A 17,434-nucleotide genomic window follows, 5' to 3' on the forward strand; every position below is an offset into this window, starting at 1 on the left:
CCATGCAAATACTCAATACTGTAATTTGGGATGTATTTATACATACTCAATGCACTTTTAACACACTCCCCTCATCAATGACATTTAATCAACCAGCTAAAATCTGTGCAGTGTGGCAGATGCAGTTGCCTGACCCCTCACCATGAGGTCTCCCTGTACTCACACAGCTCATTTCCATGCATATCAAAAGTTTTCTCACTGTTTGAAAGAAAATTAATTTAATTGACTTACGTGAGGAATATGTCAGTTTATTTCCCGAAGAATTTTTATTTATACTGAGAAATATAAGTGGAAGACTGAACATTTATCACCCTGAATACCCAGATTTGAGATGTTTTCAGACACATCAGCCATCTGGTATTTCAATAAATCCATCTTTTGTTTCAATCAGACAGAGCCCTACTAAGACATTTAATAAATAATTCACATTTTGTCATCTTGGTTAACATTTCCCTAGGCCATGCATATGCTGTAATATTTTTCCTAACTGATGATTATGAAATTCAGGTATTTGCAGTATAAAAGTGTTATACACTTTAAAGGAAAGGTATAATGAATAACTATAGAAAAGTTAAATGCTTCCAGGTAAATCAATCAGCAAATCTATACTTTCCCTATGCCTCTCATTAAACATTTGCAGAGGAAGCTGTGAAACTTTTTTTTATGTTTCTTATTTATTTTATAGCACAATAAAAATAATATTTTTTCAGTGAGTATTTGAAACCCTAGCCATTAATTTCCAGAAAAAAAAAAACAAACCAAAAACAACCTGTCCAAAATGGCTGGGTAAAAAGGATGTGCTTCACAGGAAACCACTGAAAATAGTCCCTACTCTCCAAAAACCCATGAAAACACTTTTTTTTTTGAGTATACAAATACACTGCTAATTACACACCTTCTGCTCAAGGGTTAAATGAAGAAATAGCTGTGATTAAGGGAGAACTGTAAAGTTTTCTGTATTTAACAGCATTAGTTCAGGTGCATGGCACTGGTAGCTGTGGATGTCATTGTCTTTTGTGACTCTTTTATTCACCCTGACTCCACCCTGTGCCATCCCCATGCAAATGGAACCCAATGAAATAATCTGCAGGCCCTCATCAGTGGTGCCATCACAACCAAAATACCCATTTTTCTCTTTGCTTTACCTTGTCCTTCTTCTGCTTTTCATCCTGGTATATTTTCCAGTGCTCCCCATCGTTGCTGTAAGCCAGCTTGTAGGACCCCACGAACTGGACGTGCCCAAAATCTTTAGCTCCTTGGGTGATTATCCCAGTGATCTTCGTAGGGATCAGCAGGTCAATCTGAACAGAACAGTTTGAAATTAAAAAAAAAAAAAAAAACCACAACCAACCAACCAACCAACCAACCAACCAACCAGTCAACCAACTAACCAACCAACTAACTAACCAACCAACCAACCAACCAACCAGTCAACCAACCAACCAACCAACCAACCAACTAACCAACCAACCAACTAACCAACCAATCAACTAACCAACCAACCAACTAACCAACTAACCAACCAACCAACCAACCAACCAACCAACCAACCAACCAACCAACTAACCAACCAACCAACCAACCAGTCAACCAACTAACCAACCAACCAACCAACCAACCAACCAACCAACCAACCAAACAACCAACCAACCAACCACAACAACAACAACAACAAAACCCAACAAAACCACAAACCACAAAAAAACCCCAGAAAATCCCCAAACAAAAAAGAAACCCCAACAAGCAAAAAAAACCAAAAAACCCCACAAAAACCCAATACAAATTTATAAAGGCCATCACCCCCCCACAAAAAAAATCAATAAAAACAAAACAAAAAACAAAACAAAACTAAACAAAAAAAAAAAAAACCAGAAAAAACCCCCAAAAACCAACAAAAAACCCCAAAAAACAAACAAACAAAAAACCCCAAACAAACAAACAAACAAAAAAACCAAAACCAAAATCAGAGGAGAACATAATTAGAAAACTTTCTGTTTCCAGTCTGGCTTTACAACACACCAAAGAAAAAGGGGCAGTTTTGGTTCTCCCACTGTGTGCTGACACCATGCATAATAATTTGCTTCTCCAAGCTCTAAGTCAATCTTTATTTGACTGTATTTTACCTTTATTTTCCTTTTTTCTTTTTTACCTTTTATTTTACCTATTTTTTTTTTTACCTAAATTTCCCTATTATTATTTTTTTAAATTTACCTTTATTTTCCTTTTGTTAATTTTTTTTTTCTGATACCACCTTATGGCACAACATGGAATAATCTCACACCTTTCTCCATGGTTCTGAGTATCACACATGGCCCCCCAAAAACCCAGTTAATTTACAATGGGAATGATCTGCAGCTAAAAAAATATTCCCATGTCCTCCTAATAATCAGAATACATGGCTGATTCCCCAAGTGTCTTTCAATTTCCTTCTCAGTTCATGAGCCATTGCTTTAGTAAGGCTCTTAAAACAAGATCTTTAAGCTATCATTCTTCTTTTCCTCCTGAAATTTCTTCTCTCTTTACACCTTTCTTTCTTTTTCTACCTGAAAAGCTCAACGTTTCTCATTTATTGATTTTTTTAAAAAGTTTTTATTTAATAATCTTAGTACAATGCTTTTTAAAAATGCAAGGCAGGAGTCTTATAGCCTAATAAAATCTGAGTTTTCCAGTGGTTTCCACGTGAGTCAGCGTGTCTGTGATCAGTTCTTTGTGAACCAGAACCCAGCACTGAATGTACCAGATTTGGGCCAGATGCCTTGGATTAAAATTGCCAAGAAAGAGAATGCAATAGCAAAAGTAAATTGACCTAATAATGTTATTTCAGAGGCAGAATGAAGGAGTTGAACTTCCTATCAAAACTTATATTTTCTTGAAATTTGAGAGTATAACTGAGGTTTCGTTCTGTGTCCTCCAGCAATGTGGCGAGCCAGTAAAAAAGGAATAAAAGAAAAGGTGGATTTATTTCAAACAGTAAATGGCTGTGAAGCAGTCGGCATTTTTAAAATTGTCCCTTAAATCAGGCAAGAGAGACTCAGAGTAAAAATATTACAGAGAAGTGAGAGGAGTGCTGAACTCCACGAGCAGGTTGATTGACATGTTTTTACAGAAGAAAAAAAAGAAATTGGAAAGTGAAGAAATAAAGAATCTCTGGCTGATGAAATGCTGATGATCCAGTGCTGGATTTTTAGGAAGCTGAGGACCCCTGAGCAAACTCATATTGGATGGAATGTGGGGCTGGGGAGAAGAGCAGATGTGCTGTGGAGCATAAGAAATAAATAATTAGAAGAGAAACAGAAACAAACGAGCTTGAGAAGTCTGCTGGTCCTGGACAGAGCCTTTGAAAAATGTAAATTGGGGTTTGGGTTTGTGTGCCAGGCCAGGCTGGACAGGGATTGGAGCACCCTGGGATGGTGAGAGGTGTTCCTGCCACGGCAGGGGTGGCACTGGATGGGATTTAAGGTCCCTCCCAACCCTTCAGACCATCCTGGGATTCTGTGACAACAGAAAGAAGAAAACAACAGAAAAGTGCAAGAGTACATTATTTATATGAATAGAAGAGGGAAAATTCACTGCTTGGAGCAGCCAAACAAAGGAAGCCTGGAGATCCCAACATTGGAGCACAGAGCAGCGAATACAAGTAGTAAATCCTTTTAAGGAAAGGAATGACTTAAAATCTTCAATACTGACATGCCAAAACAGTAAGGGGAAATGCCAGGGTCTGTATATGGCTCAAGAATTTTGGTGTTCCCAGAGCAAACTAATTTATTGCCATCATTTATTGCCAGTGGCAATGTTGAGGCACCCCAAGATATGAAGGAAGTGTCCCTGGGAGGCAAAACTGTTTTCCCTTTGTTCAACGGGGAGAGAGAGGGACTCAATCAGAGCAGGATCCCACTTTGGAAGCTTTCATGGATGGCTTGAAGGGACTTTTCTCTTCTGCAAGGAGTGCAGGGTTCCACAGCCTAAGTGGGCCCCTGGGAAATGAGCACTGCTAATTAGTGTAACTCTTTCATGAATTAATAAACACCAGGTCTCCAGACCTTGCTTCCAAATATTTTGGAGTCCAAATGAATAGTCTGTTTTTCTAAACAGACTGATCTGGTAAGGAATCACTAATTGGTCCACACTTTCGGGCAGCTTTTGAACTAAACATTTCAGAGTCAACCTAAGATTCTCTTTAAAAATAATTTTGACATTAGCATTTTACAAGTGTAACCTCTTTTTAGCAGAGAATGCTTCTTATACTAAAAGTCAATGTCTCTCCTGTTAGCTTGAAAAAATGCCTCCACAAAACCAGTTGTTTATTTTTAAAATATTGAAAGTGAGCTGAGAGGATTTCACAAATATTTAACATGGCCATGACACTCAGGGTACTCCTCATTGAAATTCAGAACAGGGAGAAGAAAAATTTCTCATTAAGATTCAGGGGATTCCAAAGGTAGAATCACAATAAATCTTTATTATCGCATACATCCAGTGTGAATAAAAATGTCGTGGTAATGATTGTTTTGTGCTTACAGGACATATCCAGTGGCCTTGCACTCTTGTTCAGAAAATGATGTGGGAAGCTGGAAGGTAATTTGGCTTTGCTCAGTTTTTTTTTCAACAGGACTTTTAAAGTACTGTGTAAAATATGTGTGTGTGGGCTTTTAAAAAAAAAAAAAAAAAAACAAACATGAAAAAAGAAAAAATGAATATAGAGACTCTCTTCTTAGGTCTTGACAATATAGACAACACATATTGCTGGAGATGAAGGAAAAGAATGCAGGGTATAGAACCAGCATTTCCACCTCATATTTTAGCATCTTATTTACTTATTTATTCATAAGCAGATGAGAAGTCTTCAGGCAAAAAAGATCATTATTTAAAATAAAGAAATACAGCTTTTACTTTGCAGCCTCGTTACCTTCTACCTTGCTTTCCATTATTTGTATTGAAACTACTGTACAGCAGAAAGTAGAGGAGAATTTACACCACCTTCTAGGTAAAACATCTGCACTAAAATAGCTTAAATGAAAGTCATAACTTCCCATCAGGACACGGAACACTTTTATTCAGTTAGTGCAGTTTGCAAGTAACAGGCAATCAAACAAATTACCGGGGAGAGAAGTTGAATTAAGACACAACCAGTGTGTATCATTCAAAGCTGAATGTGATTAACAGGATTAGAATGTGACTCTGGCTTTTTCAGTGCAGCAGAATTTAGAAGGAGGTAGAGGCAATTAGTCTGCAACTGAGAGGATCATTAGCTGGTTACAAGGAGAACCATGGTCTACAGTTAATGCACATTTCTACAAGCAGCTGATCAAAAGGCAGTTTAGCATCCTGTGTCTGAAAGAAGCCTCTTGGGCCGTAACTATTCCCTTTTCCCACCTTGTTTCAGATGTTACAGACAAATTCAGGGTGGTATGGAGGAGAATTAATTCAAGGAGAGCACAGAGATGAATGCACCTGAGTGTGGAGCATTTCTAAGGGAGCATTTGAATGGATGTGCAGCACGAGCTTGGGGTGTTGGTGTGCAGTTCATGGGATGATCACCAGAGATTCCTGGCAACCTCAGCCATCCTCTGGCTCTCCAACACACAGCAAAACCCAGCCATTCTGCCCAAAATCCCAGATACTGGAAAACAGGCACATTTATTCAGCATTGAAACTGACGGAATCCGCAGGGGAGCAGGAGCTGACCTGCACCACTGACACCACGGAGTAGGGTGTTTGCACAGCTGTGCTGCAGGGCTTCCCCTTCCAGATACCCCAGGCCAGCTTTGGCAGCACATCTTTTGGCTTCATTTGACCTGAAGGGATCCCATGGTTTGTGAGGATGGCCCACCATGTGAACCGGTGCATGAGAAGTGAAGGTGTCTCTAAAAATAACACACTCCTCATCAACCTGGCAAAGGAGGAGGAAGAACCCCCAGGATGCAGGGAATGCCAGGCTCTGTTTCACTCCGAAGATGATGGTGAAATGCCTCACTGAGACTTTCAGCTGTTCATCATTTCAGGAGTATTTAAAAGGTTCAGTTAAGTCCTGTCTTTGTACAGACATTGTGGTTCTGTTCCCAGTAGAGCCAATCCTATGTTCAGCTTTTCTTGTAATTTTTGACATGCCATTTTCCCCCACAGATATTATTTTATTTACCTTTATGATCCTGTAGGGTGTATTGTTTTGTTTGCTTTTTTATCACTCATCCCATGACCCTGATGAATGCTGGGCAATCTCAATCCACTTGGCAAATACAAAATCACTGGGATCAGAAATAAAAACCTGGATCCAATGTGTATGACAACTGGAGGGAGGCACTGTCAAGTTGGGGACAGTTCTGAACCTTTAGGGGGCTGAAAAAAGAAGGCCACAATTGTCTTCAGCTACTAATTCACCAAAGTGCAGACCTGCCTGGTAAATATCCTGATATCACAATGAGGCCTCAGATTATTTTTGGATGTGCAAGATAATGTCTGGAACTCGTGGTTGGACACCAAACCCCACCAATGTGCTTTCCAAGTAAATAAATGAAGAACAAGTAACTTGTCCTAAGCAGGCTATTTACTCTTCATTGAAGACCTCAGGATTGCCTTGATTTTTCCAGGGTGAGCTGGCACAGTCCGAGCTGTTACCTGTACCCTAAGAAAAGGAGGGACAGGATTGCAGTGTCCACAGCAAAAAGGCAGGAATGCAGCTCTCCTCATCTCATTGCATCAGAGGAAGGTGCTTTACACTCTCCTCCATGCCCAAAATCTGGATTAATGAAATTAATCCGGAAAATAAATGCTGGTACAGTATGCTTGCTGCAGATGTGCAACATCTGTATATTTCTAAAAACATCTCACCAGCAGCTCTGCTCTGCAAACTGAAACTCAGCATTTCAGGCTTTTTTTTTTTTTTCCCCTAAAGGCTTATATTAAACCCACAAAAAAACCCAAACCAACCCCAAACTATAATCCATCATGACCAATTGGATCTAAAAACTGTTATGGGGAAAAAACCAACTGAGAACTAGATGCTCTCTGTGGAGAAATCTAATTTGCATCACAGCATCATCCAAACCAGAGAGGTTTTATTGTGTAGTCTATTAAACATGTATTATTAGGGTAAATAGCTAATAATATCACCTGAAAAAAAATAAAGTAATTTATGACAGAAAATGAATTGCTTTAGAAGAAGCCATAATAACTTAATAGAAAGCAGCATTTTTCACCATTTTGATCAATATTCCACTATATGGGATTTTCATGCTTCCGAAGCAAAACAAAATGAAATAAAATAAAATTTAAAATTTTTTCATTTAATTGGGTATGTATTAACAATGCCAGCTGTCATATGTTTAAAATTAAACTTATTCTCAAACCTAGGTGGAGATGGGTTGCTTTCAAATAAAATTAGACAGGAGACTCACTCTTTTTATCCTTTAAGAATGTGGATTTTTTTTTTTTTTTGCTGGCTTCTTTTTTGCTTAAGCTTAGACCTTCAACATGATTTTAACCCTGTGTTACTATATTTTTGATGGCTGTAGTCCTCTAGGCTAAGATAATAAATACTGGTCTTATTTTCTTATTGCTCTTAATTGCTTTTCCCTCTGAATGACTTTATGGCTGCAGTAACTGCACTGAAGAAGCAGGTTAGCAAGAATTCCATGTACCATCAGCTGTCTCCAGTACAATTTAAAACTGAGAAATTAGAGGGTGAAGCCTGTTCTTTGTAATCTCCATGGGCCATCAAAAATACCTCTCAGGCCATTATGTTGAAAATTTTGGAGTGAAACCCACAACCAGGCTGAAAACTCACTTTATTTCCACCAGCAACTTCTTAAGTAGCCATTGCTTCTTAAAAAGTTCAGATGGTGTGAATCCTTCCCTATTTACAAACTTAATATTCCCTCTAATATAGCTATTACTGGAAAAGGGGGAAGAAACCAAGCTAAGTTACTGTAATATTTTTTTGGCATTTCAGTAAAAATTCACATAAAACAGGTGTATATGATCAATTATTTGGACATTTTCAGAGCAGTATCTATTTATTGCAGACCAGCTTTTCATAGCTACAATTTACTGAGCCGTGAATAATCTCATTTCATTGGTATTTCAAAAATTAGGTATTAAAAAAAAAAAAAAGGAAGAAAAAAAAAAAGAAGGAAAAAAAGGAGAAGGAAATGGGTCCTTTAAGGCAGATGATGTGCTGTGGTTGTATCAGCACCTTGGTAAATCCTGTGCCCACAGCACACACGAGGTAGTGCTGTTTTCCTCCTGATCCTGCAAGCCAGAAGGAATTCCACATTCTGCATAACTCTCACAACCCATCAGGGAGCACTGGCAAGGGAAATGTCAGCACCAGGTATTTTAAGGTCTGAAGTAAAAGGAAATGCAGAGTTTTGAGACGATAACATCAGTGGTGATTAAATCCATAACCTTTTCTCCTGCCAGTGGGTATTTCACATCTGTGCGTGGGATATTCTCGCTGTAATCGCGATTAGAGGCTTTTTGAAGAGATGACACAGTTGGCTGAATTACTTACCAACAGTCAAGGAACCACTAATAAAACGTCTGTCTCTCTGCTGTGGGACACTCAGAGCCCATCAGCCCTTGAGGATGCCAGGATATTTAAAGATAGCCCATTAAATTACCAGTGATTAAGCAGGCTTAGACATCTGGTGGAACTCAGAGAAGCCTTTGAGCTGCTTTAGTGCACTCCAAGAGCTGATAAAAATCTGGGGCACTGTCCTGTGTGAGGTCAATCACTTGGAATTCTTGTAGGAAAGCCAAGGGCAGAACAAAAATTAGCCATTAAAATAAAGCAGAGAGAATAAAAATATGAATGTGGTCGTGACAGAGCACGGTGGCTGTGTGTTATGCTGCTTTTCTGTGAAGCTCCTCAGCTGAGCACTGCTGCCAGCAGTCCCAGCACCTATTTATGGACAGAAATAGGCAAGGAAATGAGAAAAGAAATTCCATTTACGTTCAGTGCTTTACACAATTGCCAAGAAGGCAAAAATTGCAAAAAAAAATTTCATCATCCTGTATGATAATAAGAAGTAGCTTTATTTCTGGAAGACGTAATCTGAAGTAGTTCTTGCTGAACTTACAAGAATGATTGTGAGAACTTTTGATCAAATTTGCTGCCTATGACTAGGGGTGAAAATATAGCACAGAGAAGAACAATTACACAGTTAAAAAAACCCTAAAATATTGACTATTTGCATTTCTGCTTGTCTTAACTTCGAAATAAAGAACAAATCATGTTGAGATGATAAGATTGTTCCACTCTCTTCAGATATAGAGAAGAGTAAGACAGGAATTCTGTTGCCTCTTTTTATTTTGTTAAAATATATCTCAAGTTGATAAGGAAATGCATCAGAAAGAATTTCTGCATGCCAGTGTTTTTTCCCAGTGGAGATTCCTTAGTTTGCTGTTAAAAAGCATTGCTGGGAATCTCAGGTGCTGGAGCGGGTTAATAATATAGCAGCAAAATACAGATAAGAAAATGTGAAATATAAGCAGAGGAAGAAGGGTGTATTTAACCATGAATTTCAGAACAGCACTTGATAGAAAAGTGAGCTCTGGGTAAATTTACATGTCACAGCAACACTTGCAGAGGTAGCCAGGACAAATATGGGTGTCTTTGCTTGCATTTTTCTTGGGTTTTTTGGTGCATTAGGGGTTTTAAATGGAAATCAAAGGCTGGTGTTGCAACACCTGGGAAGACAAAAACTCTTCCCTGAAATGAAATATCACAACTTCTCCTTGGCTTTCAGTAGAGAGGATGAGACAACAGCTCTTATGGCAGGACTGATAAATATCTTTCCAAAAAGTACTGGGATCATAATCTACACACAAGCAGCTCATTTTGTTTTTAAAATGAAAATTAATGGGGGTAATATGGAAGTTCATTATTTACCTGGTTGCTTTTTTTTTTTTTTTCCCCTCGGGTAATTAATAATGTTGCAAATATTTTCTGGAGCACATAAAAATGTCTCAATAATGTATGAATATCTGGGCTACAGATCGATGAGCAGAGTGAAGATAAGCTTGCACACCAGATACTGCAAAGTGACTAATAATTAATATAGCTATTGAACTGTTGAAACACTAACAAAAACCTGCCTGTAAGCAAAGCTAAGTCTGCCTAGAAGATAAGTGGGGTTAAGTCTGGAAGATTCTCCTTGTGTTTAAAAGCTCTGACTGCATAATTCTTATTTTTGTAGGAGATGTAGCCAAGACAGCATCACTCAACCATTGTATCTAAGAATGACTTTGCCCATCTGTCAGCAGGGATTATTATGCATAACCTGTTCCATACAGCTATGCTGCTGTAGCTATACACTAAAAATGACAAAATTCTGATACTAGATTTTGAAAACAACAGCCAGCTGGGTTGGTTTTAAATTTGTTTTGTTGGTTTTTTTTTTTTTTTTTTTTTTTTTTTTTTTTTTTTTTTTTTTTTTTTTTGGTTTGGTTTTTTTTGTTTGTTTGGGGTTTTTTTTTAATTTTTTAATTTCTTTTTTGTGTGTGTGTGTGCTGTCCTCTGAAATGTTAAGGCACGTTTTTTTTTTTTTTTTTCCCAGTGATACACTGTTAATAACCAGCACAAAAATATAAAATGGGTGCCCTATATTGCAGAAAACAGCTTTGGCTGTTTTAGCCAGAGAAGTATTTTTCCAGGTTTACAGGAGAAATCAGATTTCTCTTCCCCTTTAGACTGAATGTCTTGTCACTTCAAGGCAATAATCTCATAATATACTTTCTTGAATGCAATTAGAATGTCTATTAATCTTCATTCTGCAGGACACAGGAAAGATTATCTGCTATTAGTCAAAAGGACACCCTGGAGCCCCTACTGCAGAGCTTGGCAAACAGACCTCTGGTCAAAGCAAGCCTGGGCTCCTGGCAGGACAGACAGACCCAACCCTGGGACTCAGCTTTGATCTGGATTTATTTCCTTGGCTTTGCCAACCCCCCACGGCTGATTCTGGGGATTGATGCTCTGCTGAAAGCCTTGCCCAGGAAGAAAGGTGTGTCTAACCATGAGTTTCAGAATGGCACTTGATAGAAAAGTGAGCTCTGGGGAAGTTAATGTGTTACCTCGTTCTCAGGGGTCCCAGGATGAGGGAAGAGACGAGAAGGTTGACTCCATGTATCAGAAGGCTGATTTATTATTATATGATAGATAATATATTAAAACTATACTAAAAGAATAGAAGAAAGGATTTCATCAGAAGGCTGAGCTAAGAATAGAAAAGGAATGAATAACAAAGTCTTGTCTCTGACCGAGACCGTCTGGAAGGGTGATCTGTGATTGGCCCTTAATTGGAAACAGCCTGATGAGGCCAATCCCAAATCCACCTGGTGCATTCCACAGCAGCAGATAAGAATTGTTTACTGTTTGTTCCCGAGGCCTCTCAGCTTCTCAGGAGGGGAAAAATCCTAAGGAAAGGATTTTTCATAAAACATGTCGGTGACATTAATGTGTCACAGCAACGCTTGCAGAGGCAGGCAGGAGAAATGTGGGTGTCTTTGCTTGCATTTTTCTTGGGGTTTTTGGCGCATTGTGGGTTTTAAATGGAAAACAAAAGTTGGTGATACCACACCTGGGAAGACAAAAACTCTTCCCTACAAGTGAAATATCACAACTTCTTGGCTTTCAGCAGAGAGGGTGAGACAACAGCCCTTATGGCAGGACTGATAAATAAATTTGTAAAAAAGTGATGTAAAAAACCCATAAATGGGCTCATCCAATGCACAGGCAGCTCTTTTTGTTTATGAAATGAAAAGTAATGGTGGTAGTATGGAAGTTCATTATTTACCTGGTTGTTGTTTTTTGTTTGTTTAGGCCTTGAGCTAGGTGGGGAAATATTTTCATGTTCCCCAATGTTAAAAAAATAAATAAGCAAATCCCTATCTCCTGTCAGAACTGAAAAAAACCCTCAAAAATGCAACCAACCAGCCAAACAAAAACCAACAAAACCAACTAAGTCCTCCCAAAACAAGCAAGCAAACACACCCAGACATAAAAAAACCCGTAAATATTATGAGATAAAAAGTGAAGTATTTTGCTTTTGAAGGAGCAGATCTACATCTTGTCCATTAGGTCTGCTTGTTTCAGGCTCACTTTTGGTTCCAGGTGTTGAAAAGTGGGGCCATGAGAATGGACTTCCAAATTCCAGAGAAAAGTAACAACTGAGTAACTTCTACCATTTTTAACATATATGTATTCAGTTCTTAAGCCTACATAATGGAAGTTCCACAAAAACTGATCGATTGGGATGAGTCATAAAAATTTTCAACAAGAAACTTGGAATAAATCAACTTTCAAACCGTTTAAACCCAAATTTTCAACTAGAACGCACAGACATAGCAGCAGCCAATTCAAAATGCCTTACATTAAATTAAATATTAACTAAAGCTTGTCTGCAACCAGACCTTTTGTATGCAGAAGTGTTAAAAAAATTGATTTGTCCCTGCAATGTGAATGTCACTTTTCATGTAATTAAAAGGTTGGTCCTTTTAATAGTGGAATGAATTTCTATAGAAGAGATTTCAAAATTATAGATGAAGTTCTTTCATTTTCAGAAGAACAGGCCTGAAAGTTGAAATATGAATGCCAAGAGTAAAAATATGACTGTCAAAATATTTTAAATTTAGCAGCAAATGTGAAAATGCTGGATTTTCACCTAGATGTTGTCCATGACTTTTCATATAAATAAGAAAAGCACCTCAATTGCAACATTTTTTTAAATTAAAAATGACAGCTATTCCATCCTTTGTACTGTTAAATAATTAATCAAAAGAGCTCTGATTTTTTACTGCATAAGCAACAGGGTCAATCAATGCAGACAAACCATTTACTAGACTTATTTGTACTCTTCTATGTTTGAAAGAGAAATTTACACATGAGACTGGAGGTGAACATGGAGTGTGGTAGTTGAAGTTTTGTCTATTTTGGAATTAATGCTTCAGCAGAGACATCTTCCTTATGGAAATCACAAAATTTCTGGGAATGACCCCTAAAACTCCTATCCACACTCAACACTAACATTTTTTTAAAAATATTTTTTCTGCATATTTTTACAATTTATTCACTGTTTGCACCCTAACCCAGGTGGAAGCATGAAAAGAATGCAGAGACATAAATAACACCAAATATACCCATCTCAGGCTTCCATTCAACATAGAGCAGAGTCTTTACATTTTTTTAAATAAAGCTAAGAAAATTAGGATCTGGCTTGACTGAGGCTGAAAAAAATTCTCAAAAGTGATGGTAACCCTAAAAAGAACAAGGAATTAACCACTTCCTGGGTTATAGAAAAAAAAAGAAAAAAAGGAAAAGAAAAAAAAAGAAAAAAAAAAGAAAAAAAAAAGAAAAGAAGAGAAAGAAAGAAGAAAGAAAGAAGAAAGAAAGAAAGAAAGAAAGAAAGAAAGAAAGAAAGAAGAAAGAAAGAAAGAAGAAGAAAGAAAGAAGAAAGAAAAGGAAAGAAGAAAAAGAAAGAGGTTGTGTTTTTCTCAACTCAAAAACCTTGACTAGGTTGTTACACATAAAATTTCCATAAGCCCTCCTGGAACACACAGAATGGACTCAATGACTGTTAAAGGCCTAATCTTTCAGTGGAGATTTAAAATCCTGTTATGAATAGGTTAAAAGTATTAAATAATACCACTAGTTCCCTTATAAATATTTATACACAGTTTCCCAGCATCATACTTGCTGCTTTCTGCAATTGACTTAATAAAGATTTAGATAGAAACAAATTATAGGCCATTTTCTTGCTGAGCAAGTTAGTAAAAATGTTTATTTTTAAACATATATTCCAAAATTCACTAGGAGTACTTAGGCCACGATTAATTGCAACCAATATTTTTGAAAAAGACAAAAATAAGAGGGTTTTCTTGAACCAAGCACAAAGCAAGAGAGAAATATACAGCTATGGTTGGCAAAGTGTAAAACATCCTCTCAAAACCATAACTGTTTCTTACAGCCAACAAGGCTGGATCCCAAAGAAAGTAATATCTAAAAGAAAAATATTTCCAAATTCTATATTTGCATATACCCACACAACCCCTGCTGACATCTGGTCCAGCTAACAAAGAAGAGCACAGAGAGGGAACTCTGCTCTGCCATGAAGCAGCACAGAGATAGGAGGTGATAAATTATTAACAAAGTAGAAATCTTAAAAAGTATTGAACGCCAGCACACAGAGAAGTCTGTGAAATCACAGCATAAGAAACCTGAAAAGAACATATTTTCAGCTCTGGGCAATGCGTTTTCCTTGTAGATCCATCAGTTATTTCTTGCCTATTTTTTTTGTTTTGTTCTGTTTTGCTTTGTTTTTCCCTTGTGCTCCTTTCACAAAGATTAATCTTTTAAACAGCTCCTGCAGCCCTTGCTCTGTCAGGTGGGTATAAGTCTGGTTTACCAAAACCCAGTGTTTACCATCAGAGTGGCTGCACTCTTTTGGAAAGCAAATTTCACAGTCAGCCACAATTTTGAAACCCAGAATTTTTCAGTCAACTTTGGGCACGTGGGAGGTGACACATCCACTGTCTTACTGCGGGGGTTAAAAAATTGTTTTAGGTGTATAAATCAGAGAAATAAACTGGACCATCTACCAATTGCATGTTGCAGCAAAAATTCTATATAAAAACCACGTGTCAATGAAAATTAACTTCCACCAGAAAGGAAGGAAATACATTGTAAGGCAGACAGAAATAAAATATCTTTGCCTTTTTTTTTTTTTTTTTTTTTTTTTTTGGCAGATGCATTTTCCATCAAGAATTCAAATAGAAAGTTATATTTTCTCCACTGCCTGTAACTAGGTGTCTCTCACTCATGCACTGCAGATCCATGGAGTGGACTGTTCCCTAAGGATTTGCTCTGCAGGCAGCTGAAAATAGACCCCTGTTACTATAACACAAATCAGCAGTAATTTGTGTCTGGCAGCAGATTATTGTGCTTATGTCAGGCGACTCAGTGAAAGTCTTTGCTGTGGTATCTGATGGCAAAAATGTTTGCTTTTCTCTTAAAAAACTGCACAAAAACCAACAAAACAAAACATGGGGAATAATAGAAAATTTATATATTTTGAGCAACATCATCTTAAATATTTTTCCTCACCAACTGATTCCCAGCAAATCTTTGCAGAAATGCCTTGCCTTTAACCACCTGCCCAGGGTACATCCATGGGGAATAAAACTGCTGTGTTTTCCCCAGATGTCACCTTAAACTAACCAGACTTCAAGGCTCTGTGGTAGTGAGTGAGAATATTCTGCTCAGAGCCAGCCCTGCACTGCATTTCATCTGGGATTAAAGAGCCTTCATTTTAGCCAAAAAGGGATTATTAACCTCCTGAACAAGTACCAGGGTAGTTACTCCCACAGGCTCCAGAAAAAAACAAAAACCAAAACCCAAACTTGGCTTTAGGCATATGGCCTAGGCATCAGAGATCCTGAGTTCACAGGGAGTAACAAGCTCAGTGAACTTGACCTTTTTCCATCACAGGTCTCACCCCAAGGCACAGATCACCCCCCAAGGCTTCTGGAGGAGCTATTCCAGTTATTTTATTCCGTTTCTTTAAGCTGCAAAGCCACTCATGAGGCAGAGGAAGCTTTCCCTGCAGATGCTTTTGGTTTTACAGCAGGGCAGGTTTATATTGGGTATGAGGATAAATTTCTTCACTAAAAGAGGTGCTCTGGTGGATCCCCCAGCCCTGGAGAGATTTAAAAGCCATGTGGATGTGACTCTTGGGGACATGGGCCAGTGGTGGCCTTGGCAGTGCTGGGGGTCAGTGGGACTCAGCAATCTTAGAGCTCTTTTCCAACCTGAGTGATTCCCTGATTCTTTAAACACTTGGTTTAGAAATACCTTGTGCCTCTCCATGGAAAATGGTCCATATTTTTAAGAGCAACAGGGCAGAATGAGAAAAAAAAAAATCTACAAAAAGCATTGATTTTCTTAGTAGAAAGCAGGTAGCTTGCTCACAGCAGTGGGCTTACATGTTGCACTGTGGCTCAAGTCAATAATTCCTAAATTCACAACAAACAGAGGCAGGACAGTATTTTACCTGTATTTCCAGAATTACAAATGCAATCAGGCTGTGTGGATGCTGATATTATCTTTTACATTAATTTATTTTAGAGGTGATGATCATATGATGGCTGCAAATTTTGAACTTTGGTTTGAAAGAGATACTTGGAGGGCAGGAAAGGGACTTTTTGAAAGGATCAGTTGTGCCGGGGGGGAATGATTTTCCACTGTCAGAGGGCTGGCTGGGATCTTGGCAATGAGGAATTGTTCCCTGGCAGGGTGGGCAGGCCCTGGCACAGGGTGCCCAGAGCAGCTGGGGCTGCCCCTGGATCCCTGGCAGTGCCCAAGGCCAGGCTGGACACTGGGATAGCAGAAGGTGTCCCTGCCATGGCAGGGGTAGCTCTGGATGGGCTAAAGCATTCTATGATTCCATTATTCTGTGTCCTGCTGGTACACAGGAGCATAAATATCAGAGGCTAAATCAGAGACCAGCATTCATGCTTTTAAATTTATCCTTCCTGCATTCCTTACTTCCATTTTTTAATTTCACATTCATCTGCCATAGAGGACCGTCAAGAAAAAGCAGATGCATTTTGCTTGTCCAACCAACACATGTTTGAAATGGATGGGTTTTTTTGTTGGTTTTTTTTTTTTTTTTTTTTTTTTTTTTTTGGAAATGAAGCAACAACAACAACGACAACAAAAAACCAACAAACCACATAATCCCTTCCATTTTCCTGGGACACTTCACAGAGAGCCCCACTGGCTGGGGTGGCAGTGAAATTATCTGCAAGCAGCAGCCTGGATATATTTTGATTGCCTGGGAGCCAGCTGGAGTCTTAACACCTGCAGGATCATGAAAGAGCTTTCATTTCAGCACTTTGTAGGCTGGGTCCAGCTCTGGACAGCTCTGAGTGGGAGGAGAACCCTGTGGAGATTCTTTAAGTGGCTGCAGGGTGAAACATCACAGGTTTGCAAGGTACCAAGGAACACAATGCACCCCTGGTGCTACACAAATTGTTCATGCAGGGTGGATGGAAAACCCAGGCAGAAATTCTTGCACAGTTTCAAAAGAGAAATGCAGATTTGAATGAGGGAACTCTTTCAGTACATTTGGAGGGTCCTCCTTTGTGTTCTGGAAGTCCTTCGTGGTCAAAGAAATGTTACTTTGTTATAGAAATACTCACGTTTATTTCTAATCTGTATCATCTATCTCTGTCTCTGTTTCTCTCTCTACTTTTACCTCTATGTCTGTCTCTATTTCTATCATCATCTCTATTTTTATCTTTTTCTCTCTCTATCTCTATCATTTATTGCTGGAATCCAAATACAGGGAATTCTCAGAACTTTGGGTTTGTAAGCCAAAGCTTAGAATTAAACCCAGATTTTGATCTGAGACCTTGGAAAAGGCTTCCAAACTCAGGT

The 17,434-nt window shown here is 38.4% G+C and overlaps 1 protein-coding gene across 2 annotated transcripts in view; it reads right to left on the reverse strand.

The window, feature by feature from the left end:
* Positions 1–17,434, reverse strand: part of EDIL3 (EGF like repeats and discoidin domains 3) — a 248,347-nt gene that overhangs the window by 12,860 nt on the left and 218,053 nt on the right. For both annotated transcript variants that reach the window (XM_050986988.1, XM_050986987.1), the window contains one exon: positions 1,146–1,301. In XM_050986988.1, coding sequence (XP_050842945.1) covers positions 1,146–1,301 — 156 coding nt within the window. The remainder of the gene's footprint in view (positions 1–1,145; positions 1,302–17,434) is intronic.

Source organism: Serinus canaria, chromosome Z (genome assembly GCF_022539315.1).
Source record: "Serinus canaria isolate serCan28SL12 chromosome Z, serCan2020, whole genome shotgun sequence".
Classification (NCBI taxonomy): domain Eukaryota; kingdom Metazoa; phylum Chordata; class Aves; order Passeriformes; family Fringillidae; genus Serinus; species Serinus canaria.